The 26,191-nt window shown below is 45.5% G+C and overlaps 2 protein-coding genes across 4 annotated transcripts in view; one reads left to right on the top strand and one right to left on the bottom strand.

The window, feature by feature from the left end:
- Positions 1 to 18,411, top strand: part of LOC130517755 (astrotactin-2-like) — a 145,873-nt gene extending 127,462 nt beyond the window's left edge. The window contains exons 20-23 of one of the 2 annotated variants that reach the window (XM_057019844.1): positions 7,579 to 7,720; positions 13,181 to 13,281; positions 13,565 to 13,748; positions 16,334 to 18,411. In XM_057019844.1, the coding sequence (XP_056875824.1) occupies positions 7,579 to 7,720; positions 13,181 to 13,281; positions 13,565 to 13,748; positions 16,334 to 16,568 (662 nt within the window). In that variant the 3' untranslated portion in view covers positions 16,569 to 18,411. Of the gene's footprint in view, positions 1 to 2,900; positions 3,278 to 7,578; positions 7,721 to 13,180; positions 13,282 to 13,564; positions 13,749 to 16,333 lie in introns of those variants that run through there. The other variant, XM_057019845.1, reaches the window with a different exon arrangement.
- Positions 18,412 to 19,627: 1,216 nt separating this feature from the next.
- The window catches only part of pappaa (pregnancy-associated plasma protein A, pappalysin 1a), a 60,404-nt gene continuing 53,840 nt past the window's right edge, over positions 19,628 to 26,191 (bottom strand). For both annotated transcript variants that reach the window (XM_057019843.1, XM_057019842.1), the window contains exon 22: positions 19,628 to 25,174. In XM_057019843.1, the coding sequence (XP_056875823.1) occupies positions 25,070 to 25,174 (105 nt within the window). In that variant the 3' untranslated portion in view covers positions 19,628 to 25,069. The remainder of the gene's footprint in view (positions 25,175 to 26,191) is intronic.

Consider the following 26,191-nt stretch of genomic DNA (forward strand, 5'->3'; position numbering starts at 1 on the left):
AGGCGCGGGGGAAGGGGGGGGGGGGGGGGGCTGACTCACCCAGATGACGCACAGAGGTGAAAATGAGTTCATTCCAATTATCACAGGTTACACTTAATCATCTCAATATGGTGCACTCGACAGCTGAAGAAGAATATCCAGAGCCACGTATATAATATAAGTCCTTCCAGTTGGCTAAGAGATGTTTAATGCAAATGTCGGTGCCCTGCATTGCTGAGAGCATTGATTAACATGTCAAGGGGGGGGAACCGAGTGTGTAAAACAATTATAATTATAGGAAACCCTGCTCCTCGGCAGCATTCAGTCTCTCTAAAAACATTCATTTCCCTCGGGGTCCTTTTGGACCTCATGTTCAGAAACTTGGGGACACATGATTCTATTTGTTCCGGATTGATTTGTAGAAAAGTTTTGGTCGGCAAATTTGGAGGGCTCTTAAAAATATTAGAAAGGGTTTACGGTTGATTTGATGACTGCAGTGCATTCCATGGTAATATTTCATCCATTTTTAGTTAAGTGGATGGATTGTCTACATTAAGTGTCACATATATAGCTGCATATATAACTACTAATTTTACAACTAGACTGGTTTTGTCAATTAGAAGGAATATTTTGAGCTACAGAGGCATTTTTCCCCCAGGTTTTGGAAAGGGCTGTGTTTTATTTAACATGACAGCTCCATCAGGGAGGGATTTGCATTCACCGGGGCCCCGCTCAGGCCTCTAGATGGCACACCAAGGCAGAGACAGCCTACGCACAACTGCCAGCCACAAAGGCAGGGCTGTGTGCAGGGCTCGGCATTCCTGCAGCAATAGGTCAAACCAGGTGTATGTGAGGAAATACAGATGATCCCAGGTGATGCTGAGAGATCTGAAACAACAAATTAAGAAAAAAAAACAAAAAACCTGATTGAAATCCCGGACACAGCATTTGCTTGTAATAAATTTTATTCATCACTCAGGTATCACAAAGTAAAATAAGGCATTTAAGTGACTGTCATTGTATATCATATAAATATAGTATGATTAAAAGTATAATTTTGACAACTTTGTGCAATAAACATGCTTAAATGATGTCAGGGATTTTGTATGATTCAGATATAAAACTCCAGAAGCTGGAAGGTTTATGCACCAAACGACCCCAAAACTAGATCTAATAAAAGGCTTAGGATGCTTTCTGGGTCCCATTGTCACATTTATCACAATCCATCCATTGTCCCACGAGCTGCTAATTGGGGCTTGTCCTTAAATCGCAGTTGTGCTGAGGTGACACTTTCCTCGTGAATGCAATCATCAGTGTCACGATGCGATTTCCCACAACGCTTCCGCAAACGCCTGATGCTAATTAAACACCCGTGCGCCCCCACGGTTGCGTCATTGCTGTGTAACACCTGACAGGGTGGGGGGTGGGGGGGGCAGGGTGGCAGAATTGCCAAAAATGGGTCCGTGGAAAGCCCGGAAGAGCGACAAACGGCAGAGAAAAGAAGGCACACAGAAAGGAGAGATCGATGGGAGTGAGGTGCGGGCGGTAGTATCACCAAGGGTGATGTCACCTCACGCCGGTCCTATTAGACCGAGACACTGCTTAGCCGTTTGATCTTCACCCCCCCTTTTTGATTACTGTTTGCTTCACAGAACTCACGCGGGCACCATGGCGGGATTCATCACACGCCGACTGTCGTCTTTTGTCACATACCCCCTTCACTCACCTCTCCGTCCCCTTTTCTCCAGCTGTCAGGGTCAGCGGCATCCCCCTCCCCAGTTTTGGAACTGTTTGGTTATTGGCTGTGACCAAGAATGCCCCCCCGATGCGTCAATAAGCCCTCATTCAAAGAGATTGAATTATACGGAGATAAACGGTGTCCTTGAGCTTGGGTGCAGATAACAGATTGGAGTGACACAGCTGACTCTCTTTGTTTTGTTAATTAAAGATGACCTCATCGCTAAAAATGGATGCTGTGCACCTCCTCGTCACGAGCCTCGCCATCAGCAGATTGCAGATTGCAGGCAGGTGGCCAAGGGCTTTCTGCATTCCCTTTTTTTTTTGCTTCATTTCCCATTTTGCCTCGTCACACACACGTCGTTGCCAGTCTAGACTTTCCTGCTTTCATTTTCAGCAATCCATCTCCCTCAATCCCACCAACGCACCCTTATGGAAGCGGAACGCACATTCTGAATCCTGATGAAGACAAGACAAGCACGCTGCCGCTCCGCATTTATCATTGTTTGCCGTGTTTTTGGTATCCATCGGTCGACGTGTTAATAAGACATTTGCGTGAGGCGAACCTCAACTTTGTGAATTTGCTACGTGCAAAAACAAAGGAGGAGGAATCAATCTAAAATGCATTTAGGCGTTAAATTGAGATCGATCGGTCTCATGTCCTAATTCAGGGCTTTGAGCGCAATGTGGTGGAATCGTGCTCGTTTGACGCGTGGATGCACAAACATTTTCCTCTTTTTGGCTTTTTTATGTTTCCATTCACCTTCCCCATCATGAACAAAGAAACATGCGGCTGTTGTTTTAGGATTTTTGGTCAAGTAAAGGTAGATTATCAACGTAAACCACCTTTTAGTTGTGCCTTATGTAACGTCCTTTGAAGATTTAGGGGACACCTGAGGGTCGTTGTTTGGACTCAAAGCAACGTTTACTTGCCCTACAAACCCGGCTAGACCCACCACAGCCCACCCTCTAAACTTGGTAGGAGATACTTCATATCAATCAGCCGCAGGTCAGCGGCTTATCCGCAGCTGCAGGTTCAGTATAGACCCATGTGGAGATGGAGCTGCAGTAAAAGCAGCCAGAGGCCGTAAAGACGGACCAAAACATGGGTCACACATGGTAAACGTGCACTCAGGGGGTCATTAGACCATTGTGAACCACCTCACCTTCCCTGTTTGTTGCAGTCCTGCTCTGGGTGACGGAACCATGGAGCACGTGCAGAAGAACGTGGAGCTATTTGGGAGTGGATGATTTATGCACGTCGCATTTTGTTGGGTGCGTTATTACAAAGGTTATTACAGATGTTCAAGCACCCATGTTAAAGGTGATTGGCCTGTCTGCTCCTATCTGCTGTTATGCAGATGATGTGTCGTTATACCTGTCAAAAAATCCAAATAAAAAGTTGCATTTTAACTTGAGAGATCAGCGTATCGTGTCCGGCTCTCATTAGTGCACGATTGCTTCACTTTTACGCTAACATTTTGTCTGACATTTAGCTTGATAATTGCCAAAAAAAGGGAAAATAAATAAAGCACCCTGCAGATGAGGCTAAAAAAAGAGTCTGCATATGGGCGACAACACGGCCCAGCATCAAAGTACATCAAAGAACATGCACATAATTCAATTCCCGGGCTATTTTAGCCTCCGCTCTGTTTCCATGAATAAATGATATATCTTTCTGCCAGCACAATGCCCCAGCAGGGTTGTCCCTCCACCTGATTAGAAAAACTTGGACAACAGTGCGCGTCTCAACCTTCCTAGAGAATATTATTTTCCTCGCTGCTTTGTTCCCGATGCTAACTCGCTGCATTGGAAGGCATTAGTTAATTCACACAACCACAGTCACCTCTGTCACATAAACAGTCTGTGATAGTTTGTGTATACCTGTGTAGTGCTGTGTGCGTGCTTGCGTGTGTGTGTGTGTGTGAGGGAGAGAGAGAGAGGAAGGAAGGTGACATGTAAGCTCAGTTTGGAGAGTGGAGGGTTGAGTGCTGACAGTTTAACAGAAGGGGCCCCTGGCAGGTTTGGCAGCCCACAGGAAATATAAAGCTTGAGATTTGTTTGTTAATATAAAGTTTGTGTTTTGTTTGGTTTGAAAAAAAAAAAGTGCAATTGCCCATCCTGATGGTTGACATACCGAGAGAGAAACACTGAAACAAAAGGAGGAAAGAAGGTCATCTGAGGACACGCACGAATGTAACTGGAGAACAAGAAAGATAGAGGAGCTCGGAATACTTCACTCAGGAAAGAAGCCGCCGCATATGTGGCTACGTCCGAGAATTTGTCCTGGCGCTGACCTGGAATCACTACGATAACTTTTCATAATTAAATTTGGAGTATGAAGTGATGGAACCTTGAGTATTTTTCTCTGTTATTTGTTTTTTTCTTTTTTAAGAAGAAAAGAGCACAGCTGCGTAAACCTGTTGACCTATGCAATTCCCACACACACACACACACACACACACACACACACACACACACACACACACAGTGCTGATGGCTGAGGTAATTACGCCGACTGAATACAGTAGCTGTTTGGATCCCTATGTGGAAAAAGAGAGTAGAGGAGGTGTGCAGCTTAACACTGGACAACATGCCGTACACACACCTTTCTCCGTACCCAGACGCAGACGGTCCACGTGTTTTTGTCGCGCAGTGTGTTACCAGTTGAATGTCACTCTGTGCTCTTATCTTGCACAGCAGACACTTTGTCCACCGAGCGTGAGTCCAAAGTTGCAATCATCAACACCGCAAAGGCCAAATAAGATCAAATAGTTTGTCCCACCACGCAAAGAACCTTGTACTTGCTCGAGCTAACCTTATTTTGTGAATAAGCCACTGTCCCTATTGACATATCTGTATTATTTGTTCCTTTCTCAGCTTACGAAAAAGGTCACCTGGCACCTAACATGAGGTTTTAATCGCCATGTAAGCTGGAGAACATGCAAAATGGCTTTTACCGTAATAGAATTTCAGGGGCCTTAATTTTTGCCAGCTGTGTGCTGCGTTGACTTTGGTATTGGCAAAAATGTTGACGGACCACAGAGGAAACCCTCAGAAGGGCCAAGCTATAAATGCTGCTTCTGGGTGGGTTTAACTTTCTCTTCTTTTTTTCAGCAGTTAATGGATTCAATTTTTAGTATGATTAACTAATTCTAGATTGGTATGCAAGTGCTTAAAAGCTTCCATCTTGGAGGAAGCAGATGATTGAGAGTCCTGAGTTGAGAGCTAACCGTATAAGTGGCCATAGTTTGTAAAAACACTTCACAGTGTCACTTTATTTTCCTCTGCTACTTCTGTCTTTGCAGCTGTTGAAATGGGTTCCTCAACCCAGTCTTATCTTATACAAACTCATACTTTCCCCAAGTATGAGAGCCTTTATGGCTCCTGCCCTTCCTTTTGGCTAGTTTTGCCCTTTTATTTGTTGTTGCTAATGCTCGGTGTTATGGAGCTAGCGCACTCTTCTTTAGGTGTGTCGGAAATACATTTCTAATGGCGTCTGTGAGGGGAAACAAAAATTACGACCTACCAATTGTCAGTGGCCAGCTCAGAATGTCAGGAAGAATTCACGGACAGTCACTGGCGAGCACACGCCCAATGCTGCAAGCATGAGTAAGTACGTGTAACTTTAGATATGTTCTGCGAAAACGTCACTGACATCATCATTCATCTCCGACCACGTCCCAAATCACGAAATGCCAGAGCGCTTCTTTCACTCGCTGCTTGTTTGTCTCCTTCTCTCACCATTGTCCCAATTCTTCCACTCCTTTTCTCCACCCTTTGGTCCACGTTGCGTTCAGGGGCCGTTCCCTTTCATCTTTAAGCCCTCACGAAGCAGCAGAAATCTGGCGTTCCGTCGGCATTCCTCTCATGGTTCCTCACTATAAAAAGGTAGGGAATGGACTTAAATGCAGAGTGAACCCAGGCCAGATCATGCCAATAGATCATTATGAATTATTCCTGCAGAAGATTAAGTGGTCTGCCAGGGACAATTTACTATTGCACCTAATTTTGTTGTGTTAACACACTTAGCCCACGGACGCCATTAGACACCTCTGCATTTCCCATGCTTGTCAGACGGATTTTGGGTTTTTTTTAATTGAAGTTGCCATTCCCAACTGTTTTTTTTCATCTGGGCAATGAATTCCTTACAGTAATCAGCGGTGTTACTGATCCCGCAGGATAATATTCTCCATCCTTCCTGCATCCTTTCCTCTGACCACAATCAGCTCAACGGTTTGGGTGGCAAAATATTAGCAACACGCCTGCAAACCACCCCTGCCGTCCCACCACAGCTTTATATATAGACCCTGGAGACAAATATCAGCCCTGAGGGTTGTGAGAAATCTCTTTTATCGTTCAAAAGGTGTACAAAGTCCCTCCTCTATTTATTGGTGCTCATTGATAGTCTTAAATTTTGAAGCGATATCTTTGCTGAAAGAAAATGGGAAAAGGTGCCGCCTTCTTGTTGACCGCCTAAGATAATATCCCTGTCTGACTTCGTCTTTTTACAGCCCTCAGCAGGTCAGAGCAACAGAATAAATGAATCCAGGTTCAGCGCCGTGTTTATGAACCAAAACCGCCAAAAGAGCCATCCCGCGCTACGGCAGGAATGTGTTTTAAGGGGAAACCTTGTCCACACAGAGCTCTTTCTGTGAAAAGGTCAGATCATTCATTCGAGCAGCTCTTTTTCCTCTCTTCAGCAACCTTTTCTTACCATCCCCTCATGCCCCACCAGCCAGACTTACTCCCTCTGTTTATAAGTTGGCCCGTGTATCATAAGCTTAAACTAATCTGCCCTTAACCTCGGGTAGAAATAGTTGGAAATCCAATCGTTTGAGAGCTTTCAAACTGTTTTGACAGCTCCCTCTTTTTTTTTCCGTCACCCCCTCGAGCACTGGAAACCTGTGTTGTGTATGAACGTGTCTAAATGAACAAGTGTGCGTTGCTTGTCTTTCCAGTAAAGTTGACACGAAGTTCACTTCGCGACTGGTGGAGCAGCAGATCCCAGGATGCTCAGAAAGACTCCAATCAAATCGACTTGATTCCTTCTGCTACAGTCAAGATTGTCTCTAGAACCTTTAGAGAATCCCGGAGCCTGAAAAACTGGGCCAGGAAAGTGCTCCCTTTTAACAGGGAGAAACCTTGAGCGGGACTGTCCTCATATGTCCAAATGAGATACTCGCTTCTGTAATGACTGAATGTTATTAAGCGCTGCTTCAATAGTAAATGTTGGATTTGTGACGTTCGGCAATACCTGTTTGGGTTTAGAACCTATCGACCTCGCCGAAAATAGCTCGCAAACATCACGTGTTTTCACCTTTTGCGGCGCCGGGTTCCATGCCTGATTCCTCCCAGGTGAAGACAGCCACAGACTCTTTTATCTTCTGGACAAGCACACAGCTTGACTAAAGTGGAGACGAAAGATATTTTAACATTGCTCGTAAAGCCTCCACACGGCGTGAGTTTGATCAAATTCCTCTGGCCCGCTTTTGCATCTGAATCCAAAATGCGAACAGATTTCAGCTTTTCTGGGTGGACGGCGCCGATTGTCAGACGGAACGTCCACTCCTGTTGGCGTTTGGTTGGGTAAACAATATAAGGCGAAGTCAAAACACCCAACGGTTTTAAAACAGCCCTCATCACCTTGGAAACGCGGGATTTTGAGTAAATCAATACTTTGCATTGATGCTCCCAAGTTAGAAGGTTAGAAAGTCCAAGTTTACTTCTGGTTGTCAACGTGTTTACGGTGTCGTGGAGCGAACGCACGTGGCTTCGATTTGTTGAACAGGAAAAACAACAGATAAAATGTGCAAAGCTAATTTTTTTTCTTCCCCTTCTCTTCCTCTGCGTGTCCACCAGGTGAGGTCCTCAGCCTGATGGACGACCTGTTCTCCGGTCTGGGCTCGTCTTGCATCGTTGCCGGGAAGAGGACAGGGGACCGTCCTCACTCCGTGATGTACTCGGTGGTCTTCAAGTGCTTGGAACCCGACAGTCTCTATAAGTAAGTCTGCTGCTGCGGGCTGCTTATTTCCCCCCCTTCACTTTAAGCATAAACAGGATTTTTAAATTGTGTTTTGTTGAGGTTTGGGTATAAATTTAAAGTTCCTGTGCAGGACGGGAGAGTCTGGAAAGTTCCTGATTAGTTACAGAAGTTAATGCACGTAAAATACAAATGTTACACGTACGGGGAAACTATGAACATGGGCTGTATATAGTCGCTGCAGCTTCCATGTACATGGTTTGCGGTGGGTTGTGTGTACTTTCCATCTCGTCCCTCTTCTGGGACTCTTGTGCTTGGAAGTTGTGGCGTCTCGAAACATCCATACATGCATCTTTACATCTTTCGTGGTGGGCGTCATCAGAAGACCTCCATAGGGATCATGACCAGATATCAGACCGTCCGAGCTGACCCTTGAGCGTCCTTCTTTTGGGTTGCGTGTGCAGGTTGGAACTCGCCGTTGCTCGGCCCTTTACATACTTGTGGCTCCAAGACCCCCCCTCCCTACCCGAGTGTCCGCCGTTGATTTTCATTGTTGTGCCCTGCGGTCTTGTGGGCTGCTAACTCTCATAACACAATTGTCTGCTGTGAAACTCCGGGTCCCGGCACTCACATGGACTTCAGTCTGACACATACCACCCACCTAAACCTTAGTGTAGAACAAATACACCCCCCTCACAACGCCGCCTCCACCCGCTCAGCAGGATAATTTGCCCGTCTGCACCACGAGTAACATTCAGGAATGGGTCACTGAACATGATCCCAATCCATTTGTGCAGATGTGACAGAACCGTGAATAGAGCGGGGGCCAATGATGCGGTACCACGGGACCCTCGGAGGTTCCCAGAGCTGTTGTAGACCTGAGGTGGTGGGAATCTTAGTCCAGTCCTTTAGATTATAACAAGCTTAATATGTCCCCGTATCAACGTCCTCTGTTTCTGACCAGTTTCTGCTATTGCAAGTGCAGCGCACGCTCCAGTCCCAGTTTAGGCCCAGTATGCTGCCGGTCCCAGCTCACAGTTTCCTGCAACCCGGCTGACTCCTTTCTCTGACCACATTTTTATGAGTTCAGTATTTCCCCTTTGTACTGCGTATCGAGACCTTTCATTAAACAATATGTTGCGGCCATGTTTGCATATTTCCTGAGTTTGTGACCGAGGTTTCAGAACCGCAGCCTCCCCCGAGTGTCCGCTGGTCCAGCTGCTCTTCCAGTGCTTTCGCTGGACAACAGTAGGGTCAAGGTAACCTGGGGGGGAGCTTCCATTCTTCCATTTAATTGGTCAATTTGGATTTTTCAGTAGAGTGCCTTCTAGTGGCTGTATGCATATTGGCGGTCCCGGGTCCCATGATGCTTGGGCCCATTTGACGCAATGTAATGTATGTAATGCAATGTAATCTAACCCACAATGCACTGCTGTGGAAAGGAAGCAGGCTACAGAGGTTGCTAACACTGGAAAAGCTACTGTAATGGTCTGTAGAAAATCTTCTGGGTTATAACAGATATCAGTATGGCTTTTGTGGTCGTCTCGGATTTAAGGTATTTATGAGGAAGCGTCACTGTCTTGCAGTCCTAATCAGGAATGTCTCTTTGTGTGCATCAAAGGCCCACATTCTCCTTTTATCTGTTTATGTTTGTCCATTTGAAGGAATGTTTGTCATAATTTTATATTGTATTCACTGGTGGGTTTTTCTTTATTGTACTCTGCTCAGTAATTGCATAATATTTGTCTGTGTCGTACAGAAGGTGCGACATCTGCAAAACCGTGTGTGTCACAGACTGAATCAGCACCACACTGTTTTGTTTTGTTTTTTCCTTCTTCTCAAGTTTGGCGCACGTGTCTCGTGTTTGTAGTGCTTGTGATTTTGTGGCCTTGGTTTGTTTTGGGAACTTGAAAGCTGACCATCGTAAAGAACAAAGGGAAGATTTACGGGAATCCAGCCAAGGTCGCAAAAAAAAAAGAATGTTGCGAGGAATCGTGTTTTTGTAAGTAAATCGAATAAAACACATTCGCGAGATGATGGATACCAGAGGAAGTGAATGTTGAAGCTTCTCTGGATCTAAATGGACAATAAGTGATTAAAGCCGCCGTCAAAAGCCAACAAATGAGGCAGAACTTGGACATTTCGTCACTGGAACTCAGTGGGAGAGTAAGAAGATTAACTTCCACCAACAAAGACCTGAAACACAAGCCTGATTTCCTACTTTGTATCGGCGTTATCTTTGTTTAAGCATTCTCCGCTCTGTTATATTTTCCTGATAAGGCCGAATCTACGTCAGACTTACGTCCGAGGGGACACCTGTTTGCAGCTCTCAATGGGGAGACCGATAAGGCCTCTGCCCTACCAGGGGATCATTAGCAGGGGTGCTAAAGTTCTCAGGATCTTCTATAATCTAATGCTGCACAAGTTCTTAAACATTTACAAAAAACAGGATGCTTCCAAAGCCTTGAGTGTGTTTCCAGGAGGTCCTGGACAACAATATGAATTAGTTTATTCCATCCATAGCTGACAGAAGGCACTCGGATCCCGTGCTTTATATGATAAAGTGAGCTAAAGCAAATTGTTACCAGCTTGGAGGTCATGTGGAAGGAGCTTATAAACATGGAATTCCTGGTTTTATTTCCTTCGAGGGATTCAGGGCTCCTTAATGTAAAAGGAAGAAAGAACTTGACATGCTTATTTGCTAAATATTGCTTTTTCTTGCAGTCTTCATTTGAGGCAAATGCTTTTGTAACAATAATATGTGGTTAGCTTAGCACAACGGCTGCCATTTTTCCTTTCCTTTCCTTGAAATAGAACACATTTTTTGTGGGATCGACGCTAATTTTCTTCCCAGAAAACACCTCCATCTGCTGAATGACTGGTCATCGCACCGGCTTGGATTTTATTTAGCGCCGTCGTTCCGGCGTAATGCCGCTTACATCTGAGGATTTTCAGTCATGAGATGCTGGAAGCTGCCAGAGATTCTTTTGGGCGCTCAGGAATGATCGCATGTGGCCTTGATTGATTTGTGGACTGGCTCAACTGATGTGCGTCCAAATGCTGACATCATGGAAAAGGCATCCCCGTACAGCCCTGGCTCATCTTAGCATGCCAGAAATACTACCCTAATTGATCCTCCATCACTCTCACTTTCTGTAACCCCCCCTCGCCACGTCCGTCTTGTCATCTCTTGTTCGGCCGTCTCTCCGCTGTCTCATTACATTAGACAACAATGGTTACTTTAATGGCAACATTGTTAATTTCCCCAAACATTAATCTGCCATTTGTCCGCTCCATTGTTTGCTGAGCTTTCAGGACTGTGGTGGGCGGACAAAACCGAGCCGCATCCAAGGCAGCAGCGTGCAGCTTTGGGATGGACGTGAGACACGAGGAGTTGGGGAGAGAGAGACGCGCCGAGCCGGTCTATATGCAAGCAATGTAAATAGGAAAATAGGGAGACAATGGAAAGTGTATCCTGTGTGCGTGGGTGGGCGGGTGGCCGCGGCGGTTGTGTGCCTTGCCAGTTCTCTTCCTTGGTGTTTTGACATTCCCAAGGCATGCCAGACCATGGGTGGTTCCTTTGTTCTTCCAGGCGATCGTTATCATCGCCCAGTAGAGGATGAAAATCACTAACGTTTTCTGCAAACTGCGTCGGGTTCCCTCACGTCAACAGGCACGCTATCCCTCGCCGGCCCAAATGCAACGCAGATCTCCAGACCTCAACTCCGACGGGCTCTGTCGCCTTGGCAGCAACAGTCCCACTGCAGCATCTGAGCCTTGTAACCGAGTCGTGTGATGGAAAACGGTACCTGTCATCGATGCTAATCGATGAAACAACCGACAGCAGCAGGAAAAGCCCGACGTCATCGCGCCGCCAGGTCCAAACGGGACCATTAACAAATGATATAAATCCAACCCTACCCACTCCATGCTGACATTGTTTTGGTTGTCAGGGGAGCCGGTGGGGTCCGTGGAGTACCGCATCCACCCGCTGAATAACAAGACCAGACAAAGTATGCGAGCAATGTTCAAACAGGTCACGTTACAAACAAAAGAATCACTCGACAACATCGGGACACCTCCCAGGGGGCAATCTATGAAAAGGGCAAATGGGTCTAAACCAATTTTTGCAAAAACAATAACATCCTAATTTCTTTATTTTGCCGTATCCCTTAACGTGCTTAGCGCTGGAATGCCATAGCGGCCGATGCTTTCGTCTCGCTGTGTCTTGTGGTCTCCCTGTTGTCAGTCTGTTGTTTTTACAGTGGTGATGCTGTCGAAATACAAGCGCGCAGCTATTCATAACTCGCTGCAAACATTTCTCAATACTAAATTTGCTGTCTTCAAAACTTTCCCCGCAGGAAGAGAAAACAGTGCATGCGGGCCAGGGAGGGAGACGTGTGCATTTTTCTTAGCATTCTTCGTTTATCGGACGTATTTTAAAAACAACGGCGGACCAGGACTAATATTGACGTTTGGAATATTAGGTGACACCAACAGCGGCACCGTTTTACATGAATGAAATTGCAGATATTCTGATTTCACTTTCGATAAAATGCTACATTTTTTTTGGCCCTAATTCAGCTTTCCCGTTTTTATCCAGCCTAACCGCTTGGGAATGATCTCTGCCATTCAGGCGCCAGCCAAAGTTGCGCATATGTGCCACACGGTGAGGATTTGGCGGTTGCCATGGTCACGCGAGAGCCGCAGCCCCCAGTTAAAAGTTCAGCCATCACGGAGATGACAGAGGTGCACGTTCACGGGAGCTATCGCTGCCCTTCCCCCGACTTCCTCGGCGAGGACACCGGTGCCCTCATCTGCGCTGCCCTTGATCCTCTTTCAGATTGACCGTTTCGCCTTCGTCCTCAACGCTACGCAGAGTGGCATTTGAAAAGGACACGCAAAGGGCGTTTGTCGTCTTGTCAACGCCGCGCGGCCCTCCGCTAGCCGCCGTGCGTTCCGTTTCCAGAGAGGGTCTCGTCCACCGCAGCGTCTGCTCTTGGCCATAGTATCACACACCCTGTTGTGGAAAGTTAAAGGGGGGAGAAAAGATGTTTGACATTTTCTGAGAGAGGAATGTTTGTCCTTGGAGTCAGGTCAAATGGGCCCTTGCTTCTCTGCTGTTGTGGTCCTGGCAAATTATTTTCAGATATAATTAAAAACCACAAACCTTGGCTCCTTGCTCACATTTCCTGAAACAGTGATGTCAGCATGTGGTTATATATTATGAAACATAATCTCCCTAAGAAAGACCACCGGCCCATCAAGCGCGCTGCTCTATAAACTTACGACATTTACAATATTTCATGTATTCGCAGCCAAATAAAATATATACCGTAGCTGAAAGAGGTGCTATTAAATTACGACCTTTTGAAAAGCCGCGTCAGCATATTTATTAATAAATGCTGCGACTCTTACTTGGTGATGGGATGGCAGTAAATTAATGAAATGCCTCCGTTGTTTTTCTTTGTTCGCATTCAGGTTTACTCTGCATGCAGTGGACAGCCGAGGCAGCCACTCTGAGTCCAGCCAGGTCTCCGTGCGGACGTCCTGTCCGATGGTGGATGACAGCCGAGCCGAAGGTACTTTCTCGGGTTTTACTGTAAATATGAACACAAAAGCGTCTCATCTGTGCTTCATCTGGGATCATCGAGCTACTGTCATTTGGCCTCAAACCAAAACCATTTTTTTTAGTGTGCAAAAGTCCCAAAAACATGGATCGTGAAGGCAAAACAGGATATATTAATTCAGAAATGAATGAAAAGCGGGTGCGGTTGTGCCCCCGTCATGCTCATGTTCGGGGGGTCTTTCTACCAAAGGAGCTGCGAGGTTTCTGTCTCATCTCCATCTCTCCCCACCTCACAGAAATAGCAGACAAACTCTACAGCCTGTACAATGGTTATACCAGTGGCAAGGAGCAGCAGATGGCCTACAACATCCTGATGGAAATACCTCCTCCGCTGCTATACAGAGTCCAGCACCACTACAATTCCCTCTACGACAAGTTTGGAGACTTTGTCTGGCGCAGCGAGGACGAGCTGGGCCCGAGGTGAGACCCGTAACGCAGCTTTTCAGCTTTGAAATATTTCCAGATTTTACATAACTAATGTTATAAATTTGGAGGAAAAGGAGTCTTTTCTTTCCCCGGCCGGCCACGATTTATTCAAGTATGCGTGTCATGCTGTTTGATGACGTTGTTGTCTTGTTTAGGATCAATTAGGGTCTTCCTGAGGTTTCTTACATAACCAAAGTCTGAGCTGCAGCTGCCAGATTCAGACTGTTAAGCCAGCTCTAATGTTGTCTGCACCCCCTCTAAGAAAGACCTCCGTTGCGCAATTCCCCCCCCCAAAACTGCTTCTGCTAGCGACCAAGTGTGCAACGTCGCTGTGAACCCTGCGGGGTTAAAGCTGCTCCTCACATAACCATGGCGATGGCGAGCCAAGCCAAACACTAGTTTTAATTGTATGCTAACACTAGCTCGACTTTCAGCTCCGCTTCCTTTTTCTCCGTCGTAAAATAAGTTTGTGCTGCGTCCGCAGTCCGCCGCCCCTGCGTCCCCTCACCTGCGACGGCCCAGCGCGGACGGGCGACCTGAGCGAGCAGGTCACTTGTGACAGGAAGCGCGGCGCAGACAGAAGCGTAAATTGTGACAAGGCAGTAGCGGCGAGGAGAGCAACACGCGTCCCGCTGTTACCGCCAACATGTTTTGGTTTGTCTGGAAGCAGCGCTTTCGAGCCATTAATAACGTAATAACTGCGGAATAACTTTGGTTTGTAGGATGATTGTGCCTGTTTCTGATTGGCGAGCGGGTGTGGGAGACATGGGTTGGCCATTGTGTGTGGGCAGCTGTGTGTGTGCGTGTGTGTGTACTGTGGGAGGGCTGAGCGCTGATTATTTACTGCCTAAAGTTGGCAGGGTCCAGCGTCTTTGGGGTAATTTACAAGCAGGCTCTATTGGTGTTGCCTTTTTAAAAGGTAGCAGAATGGCCAAGTTAAACGTAAGCACAATCAGCACTCTCCCAAGAGCCGAGGATCCCAGGAGCCCCCAAATATCCTTTGGCATCGCGACTGCAAACGCTCCCATTTCTTATTGATATCTTGGACAGGTTCTGATAAATGATCCTAATTCTATTTCGCCGATGTTGTTTTTAATTCAGGGCTGCTTTTCTGTTCAAGAATCTGCGTCATTAAATCACATTAGGGGCAGAAATGTGGCTGTTTTTCGACTTTAAAGGGCTGGAAGGTGTTTCTGCCTTTGTCATCCTCGGTGATATTTAGCACATTTCATTTGCCCCATCTAACTGGCCTCCCTGACCGTGTTTGGTGTTCTGTTGTTTCAGATGTAAGAATTTAAGGGAAATGAGAAAATGCAACCCCCCCCCCCCCACCACCACCACACACACTGTCTCACACAGTCTTTTTTTTTTTTTTCGGCAAATAAGTGAAAAGGATGTCTGTACTCCGCGCTTAACTAAAGACAGATGTTGATGCTCTGCAGACACTGCTTCTCAAAACAAATGGAATTTTGCCCTTCTCCGTGTGTGTTTTCCTCATTTTAGTATCCGTATGACCTTATCGACCTTTAGCGCTCGTACCTCGGGAGCGTTTCTGCTGGTGTGATTCCAGAACACGCCGCTTTACACGCGTTTTTCGCCAGGCGTCCTTTTGTCAGGGACGGCAGCGCCGACGGCAGACCTGGGAACCAAACTCCTGCCCCAGACAGCTGCCCTTTAGTCCTGTGTTGAGGTTTTTCACCCGGGCCCGACATTCCCGTCAGAGTGACTGGGGGGGGGGACGCAATTAGGCTTCTTTTGATTCTGCTCACGTTTCTGTTGATTTAGGGATGAACAAAAGAGAAACCGCAGTTTTCTGGTGGTTTTTTGGGCCAAATAAACCCCCCTGCCCCTGTTTATGCCCAGCGTGTTATTATCTTTAATCCAAATTCTGCTTAAAAAAAAAAAAGAATCCGCTCATGAGGAGAAAATAAAGTTGTTGCTGTTTGGGGAAGCTGAGCGGTCTCCTCTTTGGACTCCTATCGTTGCGTGCTTTATCCTCTTGGCTAATTTACGCCATCAATCGTGCAAAGTAATGACTAAACATTGCACTTATTTTGCCTCTAACACATTGCTAAACTGTTTTGGCTGTTGATTCTTTCCCCTAGTGGAAGTAAGTGTGGCAGCAAATAAGAAGGCGTATCCCAATAAGTGTCAATCAAATAGATCTAAGTACCTTCTGGAATGGCATAAATGTTTCATCTTTCATCAAACAGATGGATTAATTTGGACTTTTTGTGGTCATACCCGAAACGGCGCGCTGGGCTTAGGGTATATTTGTCTTGATGGAGGTGGAAGAATGTGGCCAAAATTGCCCCGCATCAGCAAATCTTTGCCAGTGCGCAGTTTGTTGTGCCACGGTTGCCAGTAGCAACCTGGCACAAGCATGGCGGAAAAAGCCATTAGCGACACACCTGCACTTGCAGTTAGAAATGCAGCGTGTGGAAACAGAAAAGTGGGGCACCGCTACAGCAGTACAGGCCATGCGGCCCGGAAATGATGTGGTTTGCAGCGTTGTGTAAATGTGAGGTTGGCGTTGAGGATTTTTTTTTTCTTCCCTCTCTCTTCTTGTCCCACTGTAGAAAAGCCAACCTGATACTGCACAGAGCGGAGAAGATCAGCCACTACTGCCGGTCCCTCCTGCACAGCACCCACATCCAGAGCCGCACCGACACCATGGCCTACGTCTACTGCCGCAGCGACGAGGGCCGGCCCCCTAGCAACAGGCAGGGCTCGCTACACCAGAGTCGCACCACCTGCATGGAAAAGCTCATTTCCGTCCAGCGCAACACGTACAGCAACACCAAACTCCGGTGAGACAGGAGTTCGGAGACTGGCGATGCTCTCTTATTTCCCCTGGCGCCGGTGATTGATGTACCGCACCAGAGAGCCTGTGGACCTCAGAACTTGCTGGACGTCGAGAAAGCGTATTTTTGTGCGACTGACTTTTATTAGAACACAAAAGATGGGAACAAATGGAAGTTGTTTCCCAAATGCAACATACCAGTGACTGCACATATCAACAGTAAACATATGTAAGATATTATTCTGCCACGAGAGGAGAAACGGTTGGCTTAAGTACTTTTGAATGTAATATTTTAGTTCCTTTTTGGTGCTTTGGTGCTTAACTAAAAGAATAAAAACAGTATCAATCATTTGCCTTTACTACCGTTGTTTAAGGACATTTTGAAATGTGTTCAAGCCATTTGAAAATCATGTTTGCTCTCTAAATACCATTAAAGTGACAATGTAATCTCAGTAAACATTCTTTATTTCCATTTGGCTCCGCTGAAATGAACCCTGACTTCGTGTGCCTGTTTTGGTGGAAGCGTCAACTTTTTGCCTCCCTGTTGCACTTGGATTTGGTGACGTCGGTTCCCGATCACCTCTGCCTCCTGGCCGGACCGACTGCCCTCCCTGAAGCCGAACCAGCTGGGCGCCGTGGAGCTTTATGGGGAAGAGAAACGACAAATGCGACGCCCTTATGCAAACAGTGCTTATTACTGGAGGTGCAGTCATTTTGTCTTATTTCTTTTTTAAAGTTACAGGAAAATAAAAGCTAACGTTCACACACCACACCTTAGCGATTTGATCCAGAATCTTGAATTTTTGTGCATTGTGAAATGCATTGTGGGATACCTAGCTCTCCCAAGTCCACACAAGTCACATTTGATGCATACTTGATAAAAAATTGGAAGAGAACTAGAGCAGGAGAACAGAAGGACCAAGAAGAATATGGAGGAAAGGCAACTGTTTTTGATATTATTGGGCTCCATTGTTTTAAGAATTACCTTGACTATTTAAAAGTGTGTGTGCATACATAGCTCATAATCAGGATGTTAGTTGCAAAGTGAGGATATTTTGGCTGTCCCTTAACAGTAGGGTTAGCTATTGAGTGGCCAGGGTTAGGGGTAGGCTAGGGTTAGCCTAGGAAGGGTTGAGTTAGGGCTGGGCTTGGGGTTAGGGTTCTGTCTAGGGTTGGACATTTTTAGTGAATATTAGGGTTAGTTAGGGTTAGGGGTTCAACCAAATCATTTTTAGGCTTACAGCTAGGGTTGGGCCAACGTTTAAAGTGCACAGCGGTAGGCTTATTGAAGGGTTATGACTGGGGTTTCAGTTTATGGTTAATAGGCTAGGGTTTATGTCAGGGTTTAGGGTTATAGCTGTTGGGGTTAGGGCAAGGCGAGGCTTGTCCTGTGCTTATCTGTTAGGGTTGAGCTTTGTAGTTAGTTAGGTTTGGGGTTGGGTTAGGGCTAGGAAAGTCCTCCCAAAGCTAGAAAAACAAATGTTTGTTTATGTTCATGTATGAACCTTAGCCAGCTTTGGGTAGGGAGAAGCTGTTTGGACAAACATAATCTACGTACAGTCTATTAATGCACATCTAACTATCATATGAATGATCGTTTCATCCACTCAGTCAGCTGTAAACCTGAGGAAACCTTACTACATTATAAAGAATTTATGATTTTATTTCACATTGTAAACCCTTTATGTGTCATTAAATCATGGATTTAAGGATGTTTTTAATCCTAGTATACAGGTATTGTAGTTGTAAATTGTACTGTAAATATTGAACTGTAAAAAGAGATGTACTTTGATGTAGCACTGATTTTCTTTTCCTGAAGAACGTCAAAATTAAATATGTTCCTAACCGTCAGAAGTCAGACATTCATAACTACAAGTTTGTTTTCTCTATTTTTTGCATATATTTTATTTCATAAACATTGAATTACCTTTTATTAATGATAATTTCCACAACCACTGTGGTAAAGCTGAAAACATTTTTTGATACCAATATATTTTTTTAAATATATAAAAAAAAAATAGTAAATTGACCATAAAGAACATCGTAATAGCAACTGTTTTAGATGAAAGGTTCTAGTTAAGTGCTTGAAAGTCAAACAACTTTACTTCAGAGTTTTCTAAACAATAAAACACCTCACAAAAACACATTTCCATGAAGTCTGACAACAGTTTTATACATTACATCAATGTTGCTTGTAAAATATTTTAGTTGTGAAATTTCAGGTCAGGTTTCATAAGTCAAAAAAACATTACTTCTAGCGTCAGCTAAAATAATGCTGGGGGCGGAGCTTGTTTTCCTGCCGAAGTCAGCCAACAGGGGGAGCCGGAGATGTGCCGTCCTTCCCAACAGAAACAGCTCAAAGCACCAATGTGCTAGCTTGCTATCCCATTTTTTCCTAGCTTATTGGTGGTTTTTAAGGACAGTACTTCATCTAAACGCTGCTCGGGTCATCACAGGTAAAACTCATGATGCAGTATGAACGAAAGCTAGTATATATTTTGTAAAATACTAGAATATGACAAAATATTATAGCGCTAACGCAATGCCTAAAGCGTAAGGTAAGGGCAATCCTCAGATTGGCAATATTTTTTTTGCCCAATTAACCACATGACTCAGCTGAAAACACCGAGCACGAATGTGGGGAAATTCAGTAATACCAAAATAACAGATCTATTCCCTATGAATTACTCTAATTTATATCATTAGCTGAAGGTGGCTATGCCTCTCTGCATGTGAGCGGCTGGGAAGCATTTTCTTTTTCCATCTCCCTCAACAAACTATTCCTTTAAGCTCAGATCCAGTTTCTTTCCAGTCATGCAACATTAACTGTACTTTAAAAATCAGTAGTTTGATGCTTATTCTCACAAATTAGGCCATTAGTGTCGCCGCTGTGCCAGGAACAGCCCTTGCATTTTGATGCCAATGTATCAATGAGGGCATAAGGAATGAGTTCCTCTCCTGAAACCACTCTTGTTCTTTGTTTGCAGGAGGATCACCATGGAGTGTCTGAGCCTCGGCCACTTCCAGGGACGGTTTTTGGAGCGCAAAGAACTGACCACACGTCCCAGGCTTCTGTTCACTTTAACCAGTGTTTTATTTCTACACAATAAATGACAGCAAAATGAACATGATACTCATATTTATGATTCTTCCTTATGAAAATATAGTACACATCAGACATGTTTGCCATGTACTAGAGCACCAAAAATATATATAATTGCAACTGTGAAGAACAGAGAGACATCAACTGTAACAGAAGTTGTATATGTGCCTGAAAAAGTGCGTACTGTGTAAAAAACCAAAAAGAGAGGCGGCCACCGGAGGGAGAGAGGGGGTCCAATGGCGACCTTTACAGTGTCGGTGAAGATTCCAGCAAAACAAAAAGAACCAAAACCAAAAACAAAGGCATCGGGATCGTGTCAACATTGAACGGTATGGAGGGAAAGCAGTTGTGGTGCCACTCAAGTCTGAACTTCTGGACCCGGAGGTCACGACCTCATTTCGCCTTTGATGACCACTAAAGAACTCATCGCGGGGCGGTCCGAGACTTCTGAAGACAGCGCCTGGACCGAGCCGTGACGGACACGTGAAACGCCGTCGGCAAAGTGGCGTGGTGAAGCGTCGCAGGGATGTTTTTGTTCTTTTTTTTTTGTTTTTTTATGCCTTGCAGGTGATACTTTGACACAATGCACAACATTTTTCACGGTTCATCTTTGTATAATAGTTATGAGAAAAATCAATCCAAGAGCTACTCTCAAACAGTTAGTACATGGTTTTGCAAATACAATCATCATATATTATTTACATCTTAAAATATATTTGTTGAGCAGTTGGGTACGAAACATCGCAGTAATACCACTAGATATCCATGTAATATGTAAATACACTTTTTAATGTACTTCCCACTTGGAAAAAAAAGAAAAAGGACGACACATCTTTTTTTTATTGTTTTTTTTTTATAATTTTTTGAGGGACTGAGACAGAGGTGGACCGTTCTATATCCAGGAGGTCTGTGAGAAGTACTTCATGTGTTACAATACACAAAGAAAAGGTTTACAATAAGATGGCACATCAGTTGGTTTGTTTTTTTTTTCCTCCACAAACATCTGAGCAGAAGATATCAGGGCCTCAGACTCTTTCCTGACACACCTCGTCGCTGCACAATGAGCTGGACGCTACAAAGTCTCCCGAGCAACCGAGGGAGGCTCCTCAGAAGCTGCAGAAATGATGGGACGTGATGAGCGTGGGCTCCCGGTGAACTCTGTTCCCTCAGCCTGACTCTCAAGGCTGGGCAAACCGCCGCTCATTTGCACCAAACCAACATGACCCTGGCAGCCCCCGCACAGGCGTACCTGACAGTGACAGATGAGGCAGTGTGTCGAGGAGTGGGGAGGCCGGGGGGAGGGAGGGGAGTCCTGAGCGAGGGGTGGCCATCAACCCAAAGAGAAACTCTGACTCACTGGGGACTCGGCTCTCTGCCAGTCAGGGGGAGGCACCCCCTGGCCAGGGCACAAGGAGGGGGGGCCTCTGTGAGTACACACTTTCACACCTGGACAAATAGCGAGACACGCCAGGGAAAGCAGCCCACCCATCTCTACCCACCTTCTTCACCCCTCCTCCTCCCCCAGTCCAAAAAAACACGCTATCTGGGGCGCCATCGGCTGCCTCCTGACCTTTTCCGCTCAGCCCTCCGAGAGCCTCGCGCTGCTCTCTGCCACGCACGGACGCCTTCGTGCGCTCGGTTCGATCTTCACAACTCTTTAAAAGTGTGCATTATAAATGGAATAAAAAAGGAAGAAGAAGAAAGGAGTTTACATTCTGGTACGGAAAAGAGAAGATACTCTCTTTGGATGCGAGCAGGGTCCATCAACGCTAACCCAGATCCACCCCCCCCCCCCCCACCCCCGCACCCATCAGCGTGTGTTACTGTACTTCTGCTCGCCGCCACAGACCAGAGCAGAAGGTGATGACAACAAAACGCCAGCTTCTCCTCACAACTGACACACACACACACACACACACACATATATATATGTATATATATATATATAAGAACAATGTAAAAAATAACTTACATGGACATTAAATATAACTTAAAAAAGTATAACACTCTCAATAAATAGTTCTACTATTTACACCATTGTTATGAGACGCAGAAATTTCACTAAAATACCAAAAATATAGAAGCAGCAAACATTACAGGCATGAGGTACAGCGAGGGATCCTGTGATGACTACAGTAGAACGGTGTCGTCATCTAATGCATAATTCCATACTTCTGTCTGTGAATATATATGCTCGCTATAGCATGTAGGTACCATCTGCTATGTCACATCATCTAACGCGATTCTGCAGCCTTTCTGAGAGTCTTCTAGCGTCCAGACGTTGGCTGATAGCACGCGTGCGGAAGATTTCTGTTGTGGCTAAATGTCGAGGAAGCAACAGCAGGTGGAGTTTGCAGAGGAAAGATGGGGAGGAAAAAGGGATTTCAAGTGAAAGTGGCAGATGAGCGAACCGCAGCGTGATCTGCGGCTGAAATGGTCTCAACGGCTCGGGTTTTTCCACGGGGAGCAAATATAAAGCATTTTTTTGAGGTTGTGACATTTTATAGATATAATGTGTCGAATGGAATCATTTTGATTAACATTTTGAACCTTTTTTTTTTATACCTGGACATTATTTTCTAATGTTTTTGTCAGTGTTTGTTGTTGGAGCCCCAATCAGTTTTGATTTTAAGTACGGAAGAAGAGTAGCTTGTGTTTGTTGTTGCTGCTGCAGATACAACTTAACCCTACAGAGGTAACAGGAAGCCCAACTGATAGCTAGTCAGTATATTTACACGTGTACATGTGCTAGCATTTTAGTAGTGTGCATGTGTTACACATGCGCTACGGACACGTCCTGCACGCTGACAGATTCCAGGCCCCTTTTTTCCAGGCTGGGAAAGGTCAAAGGTTGAACCCTTAAAACTACTACTTGGCTGAAGCTTTTGCAAATGAAAACAGTTTTGACCCTTTCTCGTGAGAATGACCCCTCCCCCCACCCGTGAGCAAAACATTCAAATTAAGGAAAATTAGAATGAAATGTTTAATTGCAGTTACATTTTGTCAATAATTCGGATGCTAATGTGTCATTTCCATTAGAATATAGGGTCCAGGATAAAAAAAAAAGACAGAATCAATACCTTTCTTCCTGGGTTTATCTGCCATAACTTACAGCTTTCACCGGTGATGTATGTAGGCTGATGAATAATTAAATATGTGTGGAGATATATTCCTTAGATCTAGAGGAAAAGCTGACGGCAACACAGGGTATCGACTGAGCATCAAATTTTGCTTGTGATAATAGCAGCTTCTACACATCTTTGAAAGATCCTCCTTCTTACACAGAAAGTCAAAAGTGCAGTAACTGAGGTCAATATTACAAACACTGATTAAATATGACGTCTGGTTAAAAAAAAAGATAAACACAAAGAACAAAACATTTCCAAAACCATCGGGGACATCAAGCAATATTTACATTTTACTTCTGTTGTATTTGGTGGAAAATAATACCTTTATGCTGTGTTTTTAAGACGTGAAACTGGTGAAACGACTACTAAAACTGTGGTGAGAGGATGTAGGATGCTATAGCAGCTGAGACCGAGCCAGAGGGACTGCGCCATCCGCTCCAATGAAATCTAAAGGCATAATCATGAGCGCTGTATGGTTGCAGTCCGAAAAGAAGCCAAAGGACAATCTGAGTGTCCGGAATGACGACTAACACAAGACAAAACTACTGTAGCAGCCGTACGAATGGGTAAAGTTCGTACGCACAGACAGACTCCCAATACTGACGATACTGAAAAGTGCGGATTACAACGACCAAGTGCACTTTTTTTTTTCTTTTTCGATTTTTACTGCAGACACAAACATTTGAACTCATTCCTTCAACACTGGAGCTGGCTGAGAGTCTCGGGGACCGTTTTTGTTAAGATCGACTGCAAATGCGCCGGCGTATACATCCAAATGTCATTTTCTTGTAGCCCGCGGAGTTAACAGCCCAGAGTAAAGTGGATGCATTTGTTCATACGTGTGTGTCAGATGTGGTCCCCTCGCGCCTACGCTCGTTCTCACGAACGTACATCCAAGCCCTTTATTTCTGTACTTTTGTGTGAGCGTGCTTTGACGGAACTCGAGCAATCAAATAATAATAAGGATGAAGAAGAAGGTGGGGGGGGGGGGGGGGGGCATTGCCTACATTCTGAACAGGGCCAGGGTTGTTTTACTTCCAGTTGAAACCTTTTCAAAATCAGCGCCATCAGCTGAGTTCTAATCCAGCGCCGTGAGGGACCGAGTTCAAACTGAAACTGAAACCACATCTCCCCAAACCCGTAGTGAGGTGATATCGCTGACATTCTTTAAGTCGTGGTCAATGGAGTACTTTTCTCGGGCAGCTGGTTCGAACGGGAACGTCGAACGAGGTTCTGGGTTACGTTGTGTCCTGTTATTCTCTGGAGATGTTCTGTACGGCTGCTGTGAAGAGGTACTGTAAGCAGCCAGGCAGGCAAAGCTGCCCCGGCCCGGCAGAGAGGGTGATGTGAATAGCAGCAAACACAGTAGCAGAAGCCGTGCTAAAAATGGTTCAATTATGCAGTGAGGATTTTGCGCTAAGTATAAAATCATCTTAGGAAATTGTGTCTGTAATTGGCCAACAGTTAGTTGACGTTTATCTTGTGTGTTTGTGCGTTCTATTTTGGCTTTCTGAATCTGGCTAATATGGCTGTCTCGTTCCCTACCAGCCGAGAATTACCTCTCCAGCCTCTGATGTGCCGATAAAGAAACACACTTTACTGAAAAGGAAAGGACAGACACGGAACGTCGGACCGGTCGGAAAACCGAGAATGATCGGAGCGGAAACCTCTTCAGAAAATGCAAAGAAAAAAGTTGAACATGCCTTCCAAATGTCTGAGGAATCTTCTTTTTTTTTTGTACATTTGTCTGATTTTCCTTCGTATTTGCACACGTCAACACAATCTCTTTTGGTTTACCTTTGGTTCAATAATGTGATTGTAGAGCAAGGTCACTAAAATAGACACTGAAGTCACAAAACCGAACTAAAGGCATGCTACCGAAGCTTGGTTAGGTTTTTGCTTGGGTTTTTTTTCTTCTCAGATTTTTTTTTACATGTATCCTTCGAAATAGTCTGATTTGTGCCCCCTCCCCATTGCTATGCGTATATATTTTACGATATTGCAGGATTACTTTCCTTGTAGCTGAGAAATGAGGGTTTCTGTGGTGTCTCATGAGTCCCGGCCTCTCTAGATCTTTATGTGATGCGGAGGAGGAAGAGGAGCAGGCTTTTCAGCTTGTCGGGGTCGCGGTACAGATGGAGAGGTATGCCTGTTAAGCAGCATGTGCAGGAAATCGGAGGCCAAGAGGGAGGATGGGAGGAGTCCGCTCCTGTCACACTGGCTGTGTCATGCAGGAGCGAAGCGTCCAGGGACACTGTAGGGAGGAGAGAGGTCTGTCTGGTCACCCCAGGGAGTGGACGTGGTCGTCCTTTCTGTTCTCGAACGCGTTGGGGTCCCGGCACGAGCACTCATCGCGTATGTCACATGACATGGGGAAAGGAATCACCTGAGAGAAGAAAAGAGAAGCGTCAGCATGGAAACACACTCATGGGTTGACGTATATTTCAAGATCACGCAGATGGGGAGCGAATGGCCAAGAAAGGAGACGTTTCTGTTCCATTTGATGTTGCTCTTTTCCTGCGTTTGTGTTTGATATGATGATAATTCAACGGACACGTGCACGACTTGGCCTTCCCTGTCTGCCTCTCTGCCAGATGTGCCCAAAACACACACATGCACGGGCGCGCTCGCCCGCCTCCCTCTCCTCGTGGTCTACACGCACCAGACGTTTTCAAATATCAAACAGATTTGTGAATATGGGAGGCTGGTTTTCATTAGGCCGTCCTGTAAGAGGTAGAAGAACCCAGCGTACAAAATGTACCTGGACTCAGCAACAAACACCTTAAAGGGTACAACAGGGTGCTATCTCAATAATACAAGAAATTGATTTAGTCTGTGCAGATGCTAGCATAAATAAAAGACACCTGTCATCCAAGGAGAAGTCCGGGTGCATCTGGCATGGAGTGCCCCCAGAGACCGCAGACATCGATGGTAGTGTTATTCTGAGAGTATGATGTTAAATATTAGCAGCTCGAGCAGAACAGGATGATTAGCAGTCATTGCCCCTGGCTTTTGACGCCACTGAATAACGTTAGCACTGCGTCATCAGCACCAGCTGTCGCGGCCCAGCCTGCTCGCCTCTCAGGGGCCGGCTTCAGCTGTCTGGGTACACAAAGATGTGTCCCCATTCTCCAGGCCAAACAAGGAACACATGAGGTCCGAGCCAGGGGCCTGTGTGCATCTGTGTCCTGGTAGCTTATCAGATTAATCTGAGGGGTGTAATTTTACTTCTCCTTGTCAAGGTTCAGCGGCGATGCCTCCTCCAAACAATGGATGTGTGTGTACACAGTAAATTGCACTACAGCGCCACTGCAAAAGCCACAGATACAGATGTCACCGAGCAGCTTGTAGCTCAGTGCTATTAATGAAAGCTGTTTGGAAGCCTGGGAAGGGGAAGGGGGAG

Source organism: Takifugu flavidus, chromosome 20, assembly GCF_003711565.1.
Source record: "Takifugu flavidus isolate HTHZ2018 chromosome 20, ASM371156v2, whole genome shotgun sequence".
NCBI classification, from domain to species: domain Eukaryota; kingdom Metazoa; phylum Chordata; class Actinopteri; order Tetraodontiformes; family Tetraodontidae; genus Takifugu; species Takifugu flavidus.